This window comes from Protopterus annectens, chromosome 2.part1 (genome assembly GCF_019279795.1).
Source record: "Protopterus annectens isolate FY-2018-M chromosome 2.part1, PAN1.0, whole genome shotgun sequence".
Classification (NCBI taxonomy): domain Eukaryota; kingdom Metazoa; phylum Chordata; order Ceratodontiformes; family Protopteridae; genus Protopterus; species Protopterus annectens.
Window position 1 is genome coordinate 1,668,766,387 of NC_056729.1, and position 18,447 is coordinate 1,668,784,833.

The window sequence follows — 18,447 nt, forward strand, 5'->3', positions numbered from 1 at the left end:
CTTGTAACCCAGAAATGGGGCACCCCGAAGGTGGACCACTTTGCCTCCCACTCCAATCATCAGCTCAGCAAATTCTGCACCAGGGAACCTCACAGTGAGGCCTGGAAAGTGGATGCTGTATCCTTCCAATGGGTAAACCTCTCGATCTATGCATTTCCCCCTCTACTACTCATTTCAAGGGTACTGCTCAAAATAAGGGAGGAAAAACCAAGGGCAATCTTGTTTGCCCCAGACTGGCCACACCAGCATTGGTATCCACTGCTGCGCAGCCTTTCACCCCTGCTACCATGACACCTACCTCAGATCCCAACACTCCTGACCCAGAAGAATGGAAAATTCATGCATTGACAATTGCAGACCTTGAACCTGGCAGCCTGGCTTATTCCCTGACCTCTCCTCCAGCTGCCAGCCTAAGCAAACAAGTCCTGGATGTTATATGCAAGGCCAGACGCCCCAGCACTAGAAAATCCTGTGCTGACAAGTGGAAAAGGTTTTGCACCTGGATCCAGGCTAAGGGAGCTGAAACAGCACAGTCCTCCCTACCTCTCATCCTGGATTACCTAGCAGACCTACTACACGGGGGGGCTATCCTTCTCTTCTGTTAAAATTCATGCCTCTGCCATCTCTGCTCATTACAGCACAGAGCCACATCTCTTCTCACACCCACTCATCAAACAGTTCCTAAAAGGGGCCAACAACTTAAGGCCACCCAGAAGAGCTCATACCCTAGCTTGGGACCTTAACTGTGTGCTGGAAAAGCTCACCCTACCCCCCCCCCCCCTTGAGCTTGCAGCTTCAGCAGAGTTAAAATTCCTCTCTTGGAAAACAGCCTTGCTTCCGGCCATCATTTCAGCTAGAAGAGTTTCAGAGCTACAAGCACTCATGGCTGTAGAGCCCTTTATAATTTTCCATGCTGACAGGGGCTCCCTCAGGACTAACCCATCCTTCATGCTTAAAGTGGTGTCCAGTGTGGCTCTCAACCAATCCATTCATTTGTCCACCTTTTTCCGTAACCCTCAAAACAAAGGGGAAAGGATTCTGCACTCTCTAGATGTGCAGATTCTATCTGGATAGAACTAAATCTTTTAGAGAAACTGACCGATTGCTAGTCAGCTTCGCACCAGGGGCAGAGGGCAAGCCCATATCCAAACAATCAATCTCCAAATGGATAGTACACTGGATCCATTTCTGCTACAAACAGCTTGGGAAACTGCACCCAAAGGGGGTCAGGACGCATTCCACCAGGGCAACATCCACCTCTGCAGTTTTTCTCAGAGGGGTCCCCACCAAGGACATTCTGGAGGCTGCAACATGGACTTCTGTTCATACCTTCACCAAGCATTACCACCTGCCTGTCTTCTCCAAATCCAGAGCAGGCTTTGCCACTGCAGTCTTGCAGGGCATCCTAGCCAGCCCCCAGTCTTCTTGACTGCCTCCACCCTTTTCTTCAGCTTTGGGAATCAACCCAAGTGTGATGACTGCAACAGTGAAACACTAAGAACGTAGTACAGTTTTGTACACTTACCATAAATGTAGATGTTCGAGTGTATTCACTGTTGCAGTCCTAGTTTCCCACCCTCCATCCCCCTTCTGTCTCTCTCTCTCTTCCTCTCTCCTTACAGGGAATTTTTGGTATTTACTTTCTACTGGTGGTGTTCTTCCACCATAACCTAGCTCCCTATTTGGGGGCTCCTGACAATTGGGGCAAGAAAAACTGATGTAATGGTGTCGGCTGCCTGATTTTGTACCGACAACCTGACGTCAGTCCTGGAGAGACAGCAACCGAAGCAGAAATACTACTCCTCTGGTATTTGGGCCGACTGAGGGCTACCCATGGCAGGATAACCCAAGTGTGATGACTGCAACAGTGAATACACTCGCACATCTACATTTGTGGTAAGTGTACACAACTGTACTGTACTGCAGATTGTACCTTGTGGGCAGCCAGACTGCTTACAGTACTGAGTTTCACATACAGGTGGAGCTGATGTTCTTCGTGTTTCACTGTTGCAGTCATCACACTAGAGTTATGTGCCTGCAGGTAACCCTCATTCAGCCAGAATACCAGAGTCTTGGGATTTCTGTGTCTGACGCTATCGCTTCTTCCATGATGTCAGGTCGTCAGGGGTATAAAACAGGCAGCCAATGCCATTACATCAGTCTTTCTTGCCGAGAAGGAGCCCGAAACAGAAGCAGTTTGCAAGTGCCGGTCGGCCGCTACCTGAAATTTTCATTTTTCGAGTTTTAAACCTGAAGTTTTCTAAACCGAAGTACCCCGTTGGGGATTCTTTTTTCTTGCTCTAACTGATGTCAGAAAAAGTTAACAAGTGTCTTGCCTGTGGAAAGCAAATACCTTACAGAGATTTTCATTCTTACTGCGTCACCTGTTTAGGCCCAGACCACGATGTCCCTCGCTGTCGGTTTTGTGCCTTGTTTAACGCCCGAACCATTTCATCGTCTGGCTATTTTTGTTGCTAAATTCTTTCGCTCTCGATATTTGTATTCCGAAATGGCTTCAATAAGCCATCCGACTACCGATCTTCCGAAAAAGCATAAAGCACATAGGTTCATAACTGCCAACGACGCTTCCGTTAAGCTAGGTGCCAGTTCACCAGTACTCAGTAAGGTGCCTTTGCAGCCCCTGATGCCTGCTTCTACAGATTTGCAGGCCTCTGCTGTAACCCATTCAGAGTCTGGTATGCTGAGAGATGCTTCTTCGACTATGGAACCTGAGGTTGTCTCTACCTTGGATGGGTCCGGAGCCGCTGTGCAGGCACCGGCTTCTGAAGGTTTTTTCCATCCTACCGATGTTCGCATTAAACCGACAACTTCATTTTCAGCTAAAACTACCGGGTTTCTCAGGCCCAGAGTATGCACTATGCCTAGAAAATCGATGACCAAAGCACATGCTCAAGGTCGCATGCCACAAAAACAAATGCTTAGAATGGCTGAAGACCATATCACCCTAATTGGGGGAAGCCAGCCTTCCCCTGCTAAGAGACAAAGGACAGAGTTTCTTTTTGCTTCTACAGACCAGGAGTCTGATGACTCTGACCCTTTTGATTACCAGGATATACACTTATCAACCTTTGTGGAATCAGATGCAGAGGAATCCATTCCCTCTGCCTCCCCTCCAGAGGATTTTTCTTTTGGTGAAACCTTGCATACTTTAGGAGAGCATTTCTGCTGGGAATGCCACGACTATCCTCAGTCCAAAAAGAGACTCAGAGAATTTGTAGAGTTGCCTCAGCACAGGCCTCTAGTTATACCCCCTGTACTGGATGTTGCAGATGATGTCTTCATGGAATCCAGTCTTACTCTAGACACTTTACCACCGGCCCCTAGAAAACCTGACCGGTACTACAGAGTACCTGATTTTCACAAATTTCTCTTTAAAAGTCCTACTTTGGATCCAGAGACCATTTCCCAGGGACCTAAAGGTATTAAGGCTACTACAGCCAAAAACCCTGCTCCTTCAGACAGGGATTCCAGAGCTTTAGATAAATTGGGTAAGAAGGTATATACCTCTGCAACTCTTGCCATCAGGGCATTGAATTGCCAGTTTCACATGTTGAAGTACCATCAACATATCATGGAACTAATTAAACAAAAAATGGTGTTATTTCCAGATTTTGCAGAAAATAACGATTTACAAGAGTTGATGCATTCTGCAAACCAAGTTAGTAAGAATACTTTGCAGTGTGGCTTTGATACCCTAGAAGCATCTTGCAGGGCTGCAGTCACCGGGTCTGTACTAATAAGAAGGCATGCTTGGCTGAAGGAACAAACCTTGCCAGACCATGTCAAATCAAAATTACTAGACGCTCCTTTAAATCAGGACAATTTGTTTGGCACCAGAGCAGAAGAGGGTTTAAAAAATTGGAAGAAAAAGCTAAATCTATACAAACTGTTAAACAATTCTTACAAGTGCAGCCACCTAGATTCAGTAGGCATTGGTCTACAAAAAACTGGTCCTTTCCAGCCCCTTCCAGGCCTTCTCAGTCCAAAAATAGAGGAACCAGACCACCAAGACTACAGTCTCTTGGTTTGTAGAGATCTAAACAATGGAGTGTTCCCACCTCAAAAACAGGGAGTGGTAAGCCACCCCCTTATGGAAAAAGTTCACAATGACTTTACAATTATCCTTCCCAGCCCTGCCAGTCTACTTGCGTTCCTAGGTGGAAAACTTGCCCTTCATGCCAAAAACTGGATGTCCATTACACAGGACAGATGGATTCTAAGCATTGTACCCCAGGGTACGTATTCTACTTCCATTCACTGCCAACCCCAGCGGGTTTGCAGACTTTCCTCCAGACCAGTGGGCAAAGGCTCAAAAGCAAGTACATTCCCTGCTCAATATCAGGGCCATTCACCCTGTTCCAGTAGAACAAAGGGGACAGGTTTCTACTCCAGACTATTCCTGATGCCCAGAAAAGAGGGCTCTTGGCGCCCTATCCTGGATCTGTCAATTCTCAACACTTTTCTGGTGGTCCCAAAATTCAAAATGCTTACCCTGCAACAGCTTCTCCCTGTGCTAGGCAAGGATGCCTGGTTAATCACCCTAGACTTAAAAGAAGCTCATCTGCACATCCCCATAAGGGAGTCTTGCAGGAAATATCTACGCTTCAGGGCAGGTTCTCCGCACTTCCCTTGGCTTATCTACTGCGCCCAGAGTATTCACAAAGTGCCTGGCTCCAGCCATTGCATACTGCAGGCAGAGAAATATCCAAATTTTCCCATAGTTGGATGATTGCCTGATTCAGGCGGATAACCAGGAATTGCTACTTCAGCATCTGGCATTTGTAAAAAGACTCCTGTCTTCATTGGGGTTCACCATCAACAAAAAGAAATCACAACTGGTGCCCAGTCAAAAAATTGTATTTCTGGGAGCAAGCTTGAACACAACTTCCCAGATGGCATTTCTCACTCCAGAAAAACAGGTCTATTTGAACAACTGCTTCAAACAAATGGCCACCAAAACCCAGCTATCTGCAAGGAAAATACTGGAAGCCCTAGAGTTCATGGCCTCATGCATTCTGATAATTCCATATGCAAGACTGCATATGAGGAAACTTCAGTGGTTCTTAAAAAAGTCTTTGGTGCCAACATTCTCAGGACCTGGAAACATCATTTCTATTATACCTTGTCTAAGGGCAGAGTTCCTTTGGTGGGCAGAAGCATGCAACCACAATGAGGGACTGCCTTTCACTCAACCCCTTGCCATCAAAATCCTGACTACAGATGCATCAGACTATGCTTGGGAGGCTCACATGGCAGGCAAATGCATTCAGGGCAAGTGGAGCCCAAAACAAATCCTCTTGGACATCAATCAAAAAGAGATGTTAGCTGTACAGTATGCTCTGACAGCCTTCAAACAACTAATCCTTTCAGGACAGCTGCTGATAAAAACAGACAACACCACAGTTATGTGGTACATAACCAAGCAGGGGGGAACCCATTCTTATCTGCTCTGCAGGTTAGCCATGGCCCTGTGGAACACAGCCTTGAGCAACTGAGTGCATCTACAAGCTCAATTCCTGCCAGGCAAACAGAATTCACTGGCAGATGACTTGAGCAGAAATCTCCTGGACCCACACGAGTGGAAATTTTAGCCCAACACCTTCGACCTTCTAATCCGGAGGTGGACCTCTTTGCCTCCCCCGTGAACCACCAGTTGACCAAATTTTGCACCAGGAACCTTCACAGCAGGGCCTGGAAAGTGGATGCCTTATCCCTCAAAATGGAAAACCTCTCAATTTATGCCTTTCCACCTCTCAAAGGTACTCCTCAAGATCAGACAGGACAGCCCATGGGCAATTCTTATTGCCCCAGACTGGCCACGCCTGCACTGGTACCCACGCTTACGCAGTCTGACAACAGTGCCACCCTGGCACCTTCATCAGACACCTTCTCTGCTGTCTCAGCAGGAGGGACAGATTTTACATCCACAGCTGTAAACCCTAAACCTTGCAGCCTAGCTTATCCCCTGAATACTCCACTAGCACCCCTCAGAAAGCAGGTGCCGGACATCATTCTTGAGGCTAGGAGGCCTAGTACTAGGAAATCCTATGCTGAAAAGTGGAAAAGATATTGTTCTTGGAATCGTTCTCAAGGAAAGGACACAGTTGTGCCCTCCTTACCTCAAATCCTTGATTACCTAGCAGAGCTACTCCACAGAAGCCTATCCTTCTCCTCCATTAAGATTCATGCCTCTGCCATCTCAGCTCATTATAATACTGAGCCACCTCTATTCTCTCACCCTCTCCTGAGAGGGGCTAACAACTTAAGGCCCCCAAGGAGAGCACCCACTCCTGCCTGGGACCTTATCTTTGTACTGGAAAAGCTCACGCTTCCCCCTTTTGAACCCGTGGCTTCAGCAGAGTTAAAATTCCTCTCTTGGAATACAGCCTTGCTTTTAGCCATTACCTCAGATAGAAGAGTGTCTGAGTTACAGGCACTAATGGCTGTGGAACCCTTCATTATGTTCCATGCTGACAGGATTTCCCTCATTACTAACCCGTCCTTTATGCCTAAGGTGGTCTCCAGTGTGGCTCTAAACAAAGCCTTCCATTTTCCAACCTTCTTCCCTAATCCTCAGAATAAAGGGGAAAGGATCCTGCACTCCTTGGACGTGCACAGACTCTACCTTGACAGGACTAAACTTTTCAGAAAATCTGACCAGCTGCTAGTTAGCTTTGCTACAGGGGCAGAGGGCAAGGTAATTTCAAAGCAAACCATTTCCAAATGGATAGCACACTGCATCCAATTCTGCTACAAGCACCATGGAAAACCTACCCTACAGGGGATCAGAACACGTTCCACTAGGCTACTTCCACCTCTGCAGCATTTCTCAGGTGAGCCCCTAACAGGGGCATTCTGGATGCTGCAACCTGGAGTTGTGTACACACCTTCATCAAGCATTACCACTTACCTATTTTTTTCTAAATCCAGAGCTGTATTTTCTACAGCAGTCTAACAGGGCCTGCTAGCCAGCCCTAACTCCTCTTGACTGCCTCCACCCTTCCTCAGCATTTGGCATCAACCCAAGTGTGATGACTGCAACAGTGAAACACGAAGAACATAGTGCAGTTGTGTACACTTACCATAAATGTAGATGTTCGAGTGTATTCACTGTTGCAGTCCTGGTTTCCCTCCCTCCAGCCCCCCTGTTTTTCTCTATCCTTTCTACCTAACCTCTATATGGCCATTTTTTATGGCAGTGGTATTTACTTTTTACTGGTGGTGTTCAACACCATATATTAGCTTCCTATTTGGGGGGCTCCTGACATCTGGGGCAAGAAAAGCTGATGTAATGGCACCAGCTGCCTGTTTTATACTCCTGACGACCTGACATCATGGAAGAAGCGACAGCACCTGACGCAGAAATCCGAAGACTCTGGTATTCGGGTCGACTGAGGGCTACCTGCAGGCAGATAATCTTAGTGTGATGACTGCAACAGTGAATACACGTGAACATCTACATTTATGGTAAGTGTACACAACTGTACTTTCTACAAGTTCCAAAAGTTGGAGAGCCTGGTATCATTCACATATGCAGTGTGATATAGTACAAGCCATCCCCCAAACTGCTGTAGGGACAGATGACAGTGACCTGCTTTCAAAAGTAGATTTAATTTCTTGGTGGGTTAGTGGCCCCACAAACCCATTCTCATCTTAGATGAGGAGAATTCAGGTATGATAGCTATGCTGTCCTACAGGTGGTGCCCTTGTGCTGAGCATCGTCTAGCCATGCAACTGCACCAGTTGGCCAGTTCATGTTCCATGATGGCAGTACTGGGTCTGATAAACAGTTTATGTTGCTTCACCTGATAATGTTGACGGATTGAGTGGCTGCACCAGGTCTTCAGGTAAAGTCAGGCTGTACTCGAGGTAGAATGGCATTAACTTACAATGTTATAGAATCTTCTATTGCCTGTTCTTGGCATAGTGGGACTTCCTTCAATGTAGTACCACAAGGCATGAAATATCAACATGTTGCCCCTTGTATGACATCATCAGAAAGTGCCACCAGGAACATATACTCGAGAAGTAATTGGGCAGCTGCTCAACATGCAGTAGATACAAACATGAGTTCATTAAACTTAATAACTTTGACGGCACAGTAGTGCAGCGGTAACATTGTCGCCTCACAGCAAGAGATTCTCAAGTTCGATTCTCGTCTGGAGTGCCTTCTTTGTGGAGTCTGCATGTCCTTCCTGCACTCGTGTGGGTTTCCTCCGGGTGTTCTGGTTTCCTCCCATGTTACAAGGACATGCGTCTGGAGTGTTTCTCCCCGGGCCTCTGCTGAAAATTGGCTTCTTTCCAAGTCAGACTTTCCCGGTTATAAAATGTTCAGTAAATAAATAGAATAATAAATGTAGTGCAGTTGATGTAGCTCAATTAGAAATATGATCTTTCAAGTGAAGTTAAGAAAGGCAATGCTAGCAATACCTTTAAACGGTAACAGTCTTAAGTGCAACATTGTAGGTATAGATGTTGTGATATGGGGAACAGGTTAATATTGCTAATTATGTATTACTGGAAGTGGAATGGTGATACTTGGGTGGCAATGTCATTTATGTCTTAGAACAATAATCTAGATTGAGTTTTAGCGTGTTTGTGTGATTCATCTATTCCTTTTTTTTTCACAGCATTATACAAGCACAGTATTTCTCTAAGATGATGGTTTATTCTGCTTACAATGTCTGATAATTATGCATTCTCCATGTGTTAACTGTATGTTGCATGTGTACCATGCAGTTTATTATGATGCACAAGTTGAAGATTTTTCTTTCCTGAAACTCCATTAAAAATGAGCTCCGCCCCTTTCATGCCAATAAAAACTAAATAAATATGTAATACAGGTGGTGAAGTGTTTCAGATGATCAAATTTAACATTGTGGTGACCTTTCAGAAACTGAAATATGCAAGAAACAACTGCACAAATACGTCGAGCTAGAAAGCCTTTACTTGCCAGTAAAATTGGGCTGTTTCTTCTACAGATAATAGAAACAAGTAATCATGAGGACAGTGGGCTGGATGTGTGGCACAGAGGGGTGAAGTCCTAATTTTGCTACAGATGACCCAAGGTCATTTAGCTGCTTGGGTAGTAGAGGATCCAGACAGGGGAGTATGTGTGTGAATGGCAGATGCAGACTGTCTCATCCTGGTGGGAGGGGTGGCCATCCAGCCCACCACTGTGCTGACTCATACTAGAGAGAGAGAGAGAGAGAGAAGGTTGTACACGAAAGCTTGTTTTGCTGTATTTGTTATATTAGTACTAAAACTATATTTTATTTCCCTTTTGAAGCTGCTGTCATGTTTAACAGAAGCCTCCGTATTAAGTGCAGTTCTTCGACATGTCAGTGCAATAGTGCCATATTACTTGATTTTCCCAAAGCAGTGCAGAATACTTCTGAAGGTAAGACATTTTGCAAATGTGGCATTTTAATCTTTAAAATAGTATTTTATTGAAATGTCCAGATTTAGTTTTTAAGCATACAGTATTATCTTGTGTTTGCATGAATTGTTGACATTTTTCATTTACTGAGTTGTATCTCTGTTGGTGATACTTATGAGTGTGGGACTTTCTTGTAAACGTGAAGCTTTCAGCTTAAGGGATTTATATGATTCCTCCCACTGAAGGAGTATGAAAAAAATTGTTTTGACCCTATCCTGTTACAGCTATAATTTGTTTTGTAGGTAATTGATAAAGCAGTCAAAGTTAAAATGTGAATAACCATTTGTGTCTTGAGTGAAATTACTGTTGCATTATTCCTGGCATATGGGTTGCCACTGCTGATGTCCAGTCAGGGTACGAAATCTTTACCTTCCCTTGGTTGTATGTCTGATGTTTGACCTCCGTATGCATTGAGTTATAAAGATGGATGTAGAGGTTTTTGATCCTCAGACTATCTCACCTCCAGCACAAATGTAGGTTGTGTATCCATTGGATTCTTCATTGTTTGTACACTGGTACCTTTGCCCCATTAATTTATCCAGATAAGTGCCCCATTGGGGAACCTCCTTTTTGTATTTGCTATGTGGTAAAATTTGTAAATGGCCGTTACGAGGGGTAAATGCAAGTGCAGTAGGAAGATTCCGTACAAGGCCTTGCATACCCAAGTATCGTGTTTCCCTATGCCGAGATCACTATCACAAATCTTGGTCCGTCTGCCATTCATACATTGAGGTCTAGGCTTTCTACTCTCATCACTTTTCTCGAAACCCAATGTCTTAAACTCTTGGCCTAATCCAAGATTTCTGACTTTGCTTTATCAAATGTCCCTTTGCCAATCAAGAAAAAACAGGCCTGGAACGAATGTGCGGTTCAATGCTTCTGACTCCAACAGTCCCACTAAAGTTTCAGAACTAGTGGTACTTCAGGCTACTTCTCAGTTGCTGCTACTGAGACCTCTTCGGAGGCTGGTATGGCTCCTGAGGGCTTGCAGACTGCCCATACATCGGAGGAGCCACTTCTCATCATTTCAGAAGGACTACACAGAGTCTGCCAAATTCTAGTTAGAGAAGAAATCCCAGGCTCTCTAATAAAGGTCAGACATGGTTCTTAACCTCTCTGTCTTATCCAGTTATTCAGGCGGGCATCATGCCTAAAAATAACAAAAAAAAAAGCATATGGCCTTCCCTTAAGGTATGTTAAAAGTTATTATGTCTTTAAAACCTCTCTTTCAATTGTCCACAACCACAGGCTACTCCTCTTAAACCTACTCTGGTTTCCTCTTCATCTGAGGAGTAGGACTGTAATGCTGACCATTCTCTGGGCTATTCCTCTCAGCTGCATTCTCCAAGACATATATCTTCTGATGAAGGGGACCCCCCTCTCACCTCATTCCCCTATAGAGGAGGCTTCTTTTGAGGAGCCTATACAGAATATAATCAAACACTTAGCAATCCATGCAGAAGTTTGATGTTCAGAAGAAGCATTACTCTGTCTTTGAGATAAGCACCCTTGCCCCCTTCTCCATGCCTCCTATGCATGAGGATTTCAGTGATGCCTTTCAGTCCATCTCTTCTGCACCTGACTCTCAACCACTAGCCCCTAAGAGACCAGACTGGTTTTACAAGGTTCCTGATGACATGAATAAAAATCCTGTGGCAGACCCTGTTGCAGTATCTCTCTCCAAATAAGTGCTCCAAGCTTCTACCCATTGCTAGGGCTATGGATAAATGGGGGAAGAAGGTTTACACTTCTCTTTTCCTTGTCTTTAGGATAATCAGTTACCAGAATCAAATGACAAAGTATTTGATTTCTGTTCCTGACTTGTTAAGCAAAATATCCTGGAACCTCCTACACCAGTTTCTAAGCAGCAGATGCAGAGCTTACCTTTACAGTTCACTCAGATTACGAGACACAGCATTAAGTGCAGTTATGATGCTGTGGATGCTTTTTCTATGGCAGCTGACATGTTATCCGCAGGGTGTGCATGGCCTTGCAGTCAGCCTATGCCTGAGGACTTTAAATAAAAAATTCTAGATTCTCCCTTGGGCAAAGACTTGTTGTTTGGCCCTCTGGCAGCCAATCTGTTTAAAACTCTCTGAGACAAAGGTAAGACTATGAAAGAATGCAGACAGATCCTACTCTGTTCAGCTTCTAGATACCATAGAAACTGCCCATCTAAATCTACCTCCTTCATTATAAGGGACCCAAGGACAATACAGAAACAAAGGAAAACACCCAGGAAAAGATGCTCTGAAAACTTTTAAGGGGAACCTCCAGCCGGGAAGCCACCCTTTGGTAGCATAGTCCAGTGACTACCCCTGCAGCATCCCCCTCTTGACCCAAGCCCCATTACCCCTCTTTCTCAAAGATTGTTACTCTCCATGGCCAGATAGGAAGCTGTTACCACAGACAGGTGAGCTTTCTCCATCATCAGGGACAGCTGTTCCATGTGTTGGGAAAATATTCCCCTCAACAAGGCATACCACTACCTCCTCAAAAACAAATATCCTTTCTGATTCCCATTATTCAAGACCTCTTGAATATGGGTACTATCATTAAGCCCTAAAAAAATTAGTGGGAAAGGAATTTTATTCCAGTATTTTTCAACTCCCAAGAAAAGAAGGGCAGTGGCGACCCATCCTAGACCTGTCCATCCTAAACTCTTACCTGGAGGTACCATCTTTCAAAGTGCTTTCTCTTCAGACTCTCTTACCTTTCATCCTCCTACAGGTGTTAGTCTTATTAACTTGGACCAAAGCTCCAAATGTGGTGGTGTTTCCATTTTCATAAAGGATGTGCACACCTCCAGACTAGTAGCCCGACATAACTCATCTGAGATACTTCAAGTGCAGCTAACATTGGGTAAGACAGCGATTCAGGTCGTAGCCTGCTATAGGTCCCCAACCATGTCCCAACACTCAGTCCACGTTCCTAAGCACCCTGTAGAATATTAGGGTCCAACTTAACCCTCTCGTACTGGGCGACTTCAGTTATCCCTCCATTAACTGGGAAAACTACTCATGTACCAATACACTTGCCCAACATTTCCTGGAATTCATTAATTCCAGTGCCCTGGACCAGCTCGTCCTTATCCCCACTAGAGGTAGCAACATCCTTGACCTGGTCACTACTAACATGGGCAACCGTTCTACACCAATAGTCAACTCCTCCCTGGTTAGATCCGACCACAAACCTAATCATCTTGGAAATCCACATCCCTCCCACCCCCGCAAAGGTAACCACCATGAAAAACTTATCCAAAGCTAACTTTGGGCTCCTTAAAACAGAGGTGGCTAGCTTCACGGCACCCATGCAAATGGAGATCATTTGCATGACTGCCAAGTCATACACCAATGCACTGTATGAACACATTTACATGCATGAATCTCGCTATACCCAGCAGAACTAAGATGCTCCCCTCCAAAAAAAGGAAGCCAATCTCGTGGTCCCCTGCCATAAACAAACTCTACAACAGGAGGAGGAAACTGATGCAGAATAAGGTGAAGTCCCAAGACTGGAAAAACTCCCTTGTCAGCCTCAACAAAAAGTTGAGATCCCTCATCAAATCCTCTAAAGCTAGCTATGAAAACAGAATTGCACCAGATAGTAAAGAAAACCACAAGGCCTTCTATAGTTATGCAGTGAATCTCCACGGCAATATCCAGATTTGCTCTGAGCTACTGCACAATAATACCTCATATATCAAGCCAACAGATATTGCCAGTATACTGGCCAACAGATTCAGTGGCAACTTTACCCCTCGCTCCCCTCCCAAGGGACCAGTCACAATACCAGTAGATTGCCAGGCACCCAGTATTACTGCTGCACAGATGAAAACAGCACTGTCCAAGGCCAAGAATACAGCTTCTATGAGACCTGACAATATCCCTGGCTGTGTTCTACATGAACTACAGAGTGAACTGGCACCTCACCTGTGTGCTCTATTCAATCACAGCCTCACCTCAGGCTTTATCCCTACCAAATGGCGCACTGCAACAGTTATCCCTCTCCACAAAGGAGGAGCGACTACAGACCCTGGGAACTATCTCCCCTTTAGCCTGATGAGTCTGATATGCAAAGCTATGGAATGCATCATAATGGAGCTAATAAACAAGGATATAGGGAATCTCCAAACTCTGTATCCCACACAGTTTGGTTTTGTGAAGGGTAGATCATATCTGGTCACCTTCTTTGAGTCAGTCACCAGAGCTGTGGATGAAGGCAAGGTGGTTCATGCAGCCTACCTTAATCTGGCCAAGGCCTTTGATACCATTACCCACTCAGGAATCATAGAAAAACTCACTAAGCTAGGCATCAACCCCTATATCACTAGGTGGGTTGCAAACTGGCTCACAGGTAGAACCCACAGTGTGAAAGTAGCTGACTCCAAGTCCGACTGCCAACCAGTCATGAGTGGAGTCTCTCAGGGTTCGGTCCTGGGTCCTCTCCTGTTTGGTATTTACTACTTTGAAGTCTAGGCCAACGTGAAGGGACTCTGGCTCACAAAGTTCGCAGACTATTGCAAGCTGGGAACTATTAACTCCCCGAATGATGTTGACATCCTACCGAAAGGCCTCACTGAGACCAATGACTGGTGTCAGAACCATGGCCTTAAGCTCAATGCCAAAAAATGTGTCGTCATGCCTTTTGGGAAAAACTACTAAACGGAACTGTATAACAAACCAGCTGAAAAACAAAAGAAGGCAAGGGTATCTCCAAATTACTTTATGTACAAAACAGAAAAAAACAGTCAAGGTTAGCGCTTTCGTCCACAGCTAATGTATGAACTTTATCAGACAAAATATCAAATACAATTCAACATTTAAATAAGTCAAATCATTATGACATCACACTTGTTGGAAGTATGTACCTTTAAATCTTTTGTGTTGTGTGATGTCATGATGATTTGACTTATTTAAATGTTGAATTGTATTTGCTATTTTGTCTGATGGAAGTTCATATATTAGCTGTGGACGAAAGCGCTAACCTTGATTGTTTTTTCTGTTTTGTATATAAAGTAATATACAGATACCCTTGCCTTCGTTTGTTTTTCAGCTCCTTTGGCAAAAACCCGGTTCCCATGAATTACTACATCGATGGTAGTCCACTGAACACAGAAGGCGTTATAAGAGATCTGGGAACGCAGGTTGACAGCAACCTCTTTTCTGACCACCACATTGCCATTGTGGTCAGAAAGTCCTTCTATGTGGCACATCTCATTACTAAGGGTTTTGCATCCAGGAAGAAAGAGGTCATTGTCTCTCTCTACTCTTCCCTCATTAAGCCAATCATTGAGTACAATGGCCCATTTGGCATGTACCTCACTAAACACCTGCAACAACTGGAGAGGCCGCAAAAGTACCTCACAAAGAGGATCCTAGACCTTAAACATTTGTCCTGTATGGACTCTCTGTCTCATATCGCTTTCTTAGAGGTGATTTCTGCTTGACTTACAAAGCCATGTCTGACTCAGTTCTGTTAGAAATGCTACATCTAAAGAAATCCCAAACCCTCTGCACCACACGCTCCAGAGACCTCAACCTCATTGCCACAATCAAAAGAACATGCTGGAGGGACAGGTTCATAACCCAGCTGCCCATGCTATGGAATAGACTTTCCCATACATGTCAAGCAGAACACCTCACAAGGCCCTCTTCAAGAAAAATCTTGATGAGTGGATGGGAAATAGAAAATTCACTCCAAGGATCACTCCAGTGTCTTTAATCAACAGAGGCACTGGGAACTAAGGTCGGGTGGCACAATGCCAGGGTAATCCTATGGGCTTGGCTTATAAAGGCCCCAAGGCCATTAGCCTAGTACACACCTATGAACTTATTAGATCTCAGGGACACCTACATAAACATTCCCATTTGCCCCTTTTGCAGGAGATTCCTCAGGATTTTCAGGCTTCTCACATTTTCAGTTTATTGCTCTGCCTTTTGGTGTATCCACTCTCCCAAGAGTGTTCAAACATGCCTAGCTCCTGTAGTAGCTTTATACCACACTCAAGGAATTCAGATTTTGTCCTACCTGAATGACTTCTGATCTAGGCTATCTCTTCAGAGATTCTTCAGTATCTTCAGTTCACCATTCATCTTCTGACAGGTCTTGGTTGCAATATACAATGCAAACTACAAAAAAACCCACACACAATTCCAATGCAGGACCCAATGTTTTGGGGTTGCAGGCTGGACACAAAGAAAATGCATGCCTTCCTGCCCCAGGTGAAGGTTCTTTGCCTGTCCAGTTATTTCCAGGATCACTCATTTGCAATCCACTGTTCTGAAAGGGTGATGCTAAGGACTTTGGCTTTCATGACAGCCACTATCCCTATGCCCTCCCTGGCCAGACACCACATGAGGAAAAAAGTCTGTGTTCCCAGCTGCCACCCCCTTGGGCACCCTGATTCCCCTCCTCTCTTCTCTCAAGAAGGAGCCTATGTGGTGGAAAGGACAGCTCATCCTCAATCCAAAATTACCCTTCACACCACCTCCTCCTCTTCATCTTCAACAGGTTCACACAGACACCTCATATGAGGCTTGGGGAGCTTGGACTAGATCACACCAAGTGCAGGAGAAATGGCAACCCCAGTTCCTGAAAGAAAGGAGGGCTGTCTTCAAGCTCTTTAGATTTTCACCCACCTTTGGAGACGAGAACCTCACTCCAAGTGTACACAGACAATACCACAGTCATGTGGTATATAAGTAGGGAGGCACCAGGTATTACCAACTTTGTAGGTTTGCACAGGAGGCTTGGAATTTGGCAACAGAGATGAACATCATGCTCGCAGCCACACACATCCCTTCTCAGGACACTGTGCTGGCAGACTGCTTAAGATGCTCCCTGGGGGACCTCCACGATTGGAACTTGAACACAGAGGAATTTCACAGTAGCACACTTCGGTGTGGCACTTCTCAGGTAGATCTCTTTGCTTTGCCAAACAGCTATCTGCTACCCCACTTCTGCACCAGGGACCTTTGTCCCACTGCCTGGAGAACAGATACCTTTTCTTCCAGTGGATAAGGAAGTTCCTTTAATCCTTCCCTCCCCTGCCTCTCCTTCCAAAAAGTCTTCTCAAGACACAAAAAGAGATACCAAAACTCATCGTACTGGCTCCATTTTGGCTGAGGCAACATTTTTTCCCCCTTGCTATTTCACCTGGCAGATGGAAATTATAAGAGGATTCCTCTACAGCCAGACCTATTACTAAGCAGAAAGGTTTGCTGCTCCACTCAGATCTCTCATGCCTCATCCTAACTGTATGAACAGTAGGATTTTAATATCTCAAAGACATCTCTTCTCTGAAATGGTGGTACAGGTCCTACAACAGGCTTTGAGAACTACTACCAAAAAAATCCCTACATGCTTAAATGGAAAAGGTTTTCCATCTGGTGCTGTAAACATAGTCAGGATCCAGTTTTAGCATGAGTTCCTATAGTACTGCAATATTTCTGTGAGCTTCTTCAGTCAGGCTTAGCGTACCTGTCCAAAAAAGATAATTTGTCTGCTATCAATGCCTGCCTCCCTCTTAGCTTTCCACTTATGGCTAAGTCAGAGCTTTTCGTTTGTGAAGTTCTGCATCTTAACCCAACAAGGAAAACCATCTGTCCTCCTCGGTGTTTTAATTTTGTGCTAGAAAAGCTTGCTGTACCTCCGTTTGAAACAGCTTCTTCTGTTTCTCTGAAATGATGTACTTGGAAAACCGTCCTTCTCTTGGTTCTCACCTCTGCCAGGAGGATTCCTGAGCTACAGGTTCTCATGGCCATTCCCCCTGTTCTTACCTTTCACAGAGACAGGGTAAGTGTCAGGGCTAAATCCATCCTTCATGACTAAAGTAGTGAACGAGCTGTCCCTCTGTTAAGCCATTCATCTTCAGCACAGGGAGGGAAGGGGTCTTATATTCTCTAGACATTCACAGGCAATTCAGATTTTACCTGGACAAAACTAAATACTTCAGAAAGACTGACCAACTGTTAGTATCCTTTATGATCCCTAAGCAGCGGCAGCCAGTCTCCAAACTATTGCAGCCTGGATTTCAAAGGCTATTTCTTTCTGCTACTCAGACCAAGGTAAGATTTCCTGCCCTAAAGCACATTCCACTAGGGCAGTTGCTTCCTTGGGAGCTTTTCAGAATGGAACAGTTTCCGAGTCTATCTTGGAGGTAGCCACTTGGCCCTCTATACACACCTTCACCAAACACTACAAAATTGATGCTTTCTCCAGGTCCAGGGCAGCCTTTGCTAGATCATTCCTGTCCGGACTGCTGGACAAGTCATCTTATCAATAGCCAAGTTCTCCTTCACCTTTGGAAGTCACTCATACATCAGGAATATTGCAAAAATAATTTCAGTCGGGGCATAGTACTGTAACAGTAGATCTACTGTTGCAGTGTTCTGTCCGACCCTCCATCTCCTCTTCTCTCGCTCACTTTCATCTTCAGTTGTCTCTCATCTTTTCCTGTAGCCTTTCCTCCCTTACATGGGTATGGGGATTTTTTTTAATAATTAGAGCTATACCTGTTCTAGCTGACCAGTGTCCTTTCTCAGTAGTCTTCAGATTGATGGATTAGAGATAGTCCGAGAAGTCACACTCGTACATATGTTTTTACACTCCAAAGCTTACAAGCTGAGGTTATATGTTGGACATATGACACTCGTACATGTCTTTACACCCCAAAGCTTGCAAGCTGAGGTTGTACATTGGACATATGACCTTGAGAAGGTAAAGCTTTTGGTACCCTGTGCAGACATCAGCGGTGACCACCCATATGTCAGGAATATTGTAACAGTAATCAGTAGGACATGTTATGGTAAGTTCTTACACAACTGTATTTTTCTCTAACAGAAAAAAATAAAACTCTTGTCTCTTGGGTGTTTTTCCTCGCACATTACTGTATGGCATTCGTTAAGGCTTTACAGTTGAGCAGGAGGTGTTGGGAAGGTACCCGTCATGGAAACCACAGTGGGGTCCTTGTTGCTTACTGTATC

At 44.8% G+C, this 18,447-nt stretch overlaps 1 protein-coding gene across 1 annotated transcript in view; it reads left to right on the forward strand.

Annotated features, from left to right (window-relative positions):
- NOC2L (NOC2 like nucleolar associated transcriptional repressor) overlaps positions 1-18,447 on the forward strand; it is a 1,272,638-nt gene that overhangs the window by 539,300 nt on the left and 714,891 nt on the right. Inside the window, exon 8 of the mRNA XM_044063595.1 lies at positions 9,311-9,421. Within this exon, the coding sequence (XP_043919530.1) occupies positions 9,311-9,421 (111 nt within the window). The remainder of the gene's footprint in view (positions 1-9,310; positions 9,422-18,447) is intronic.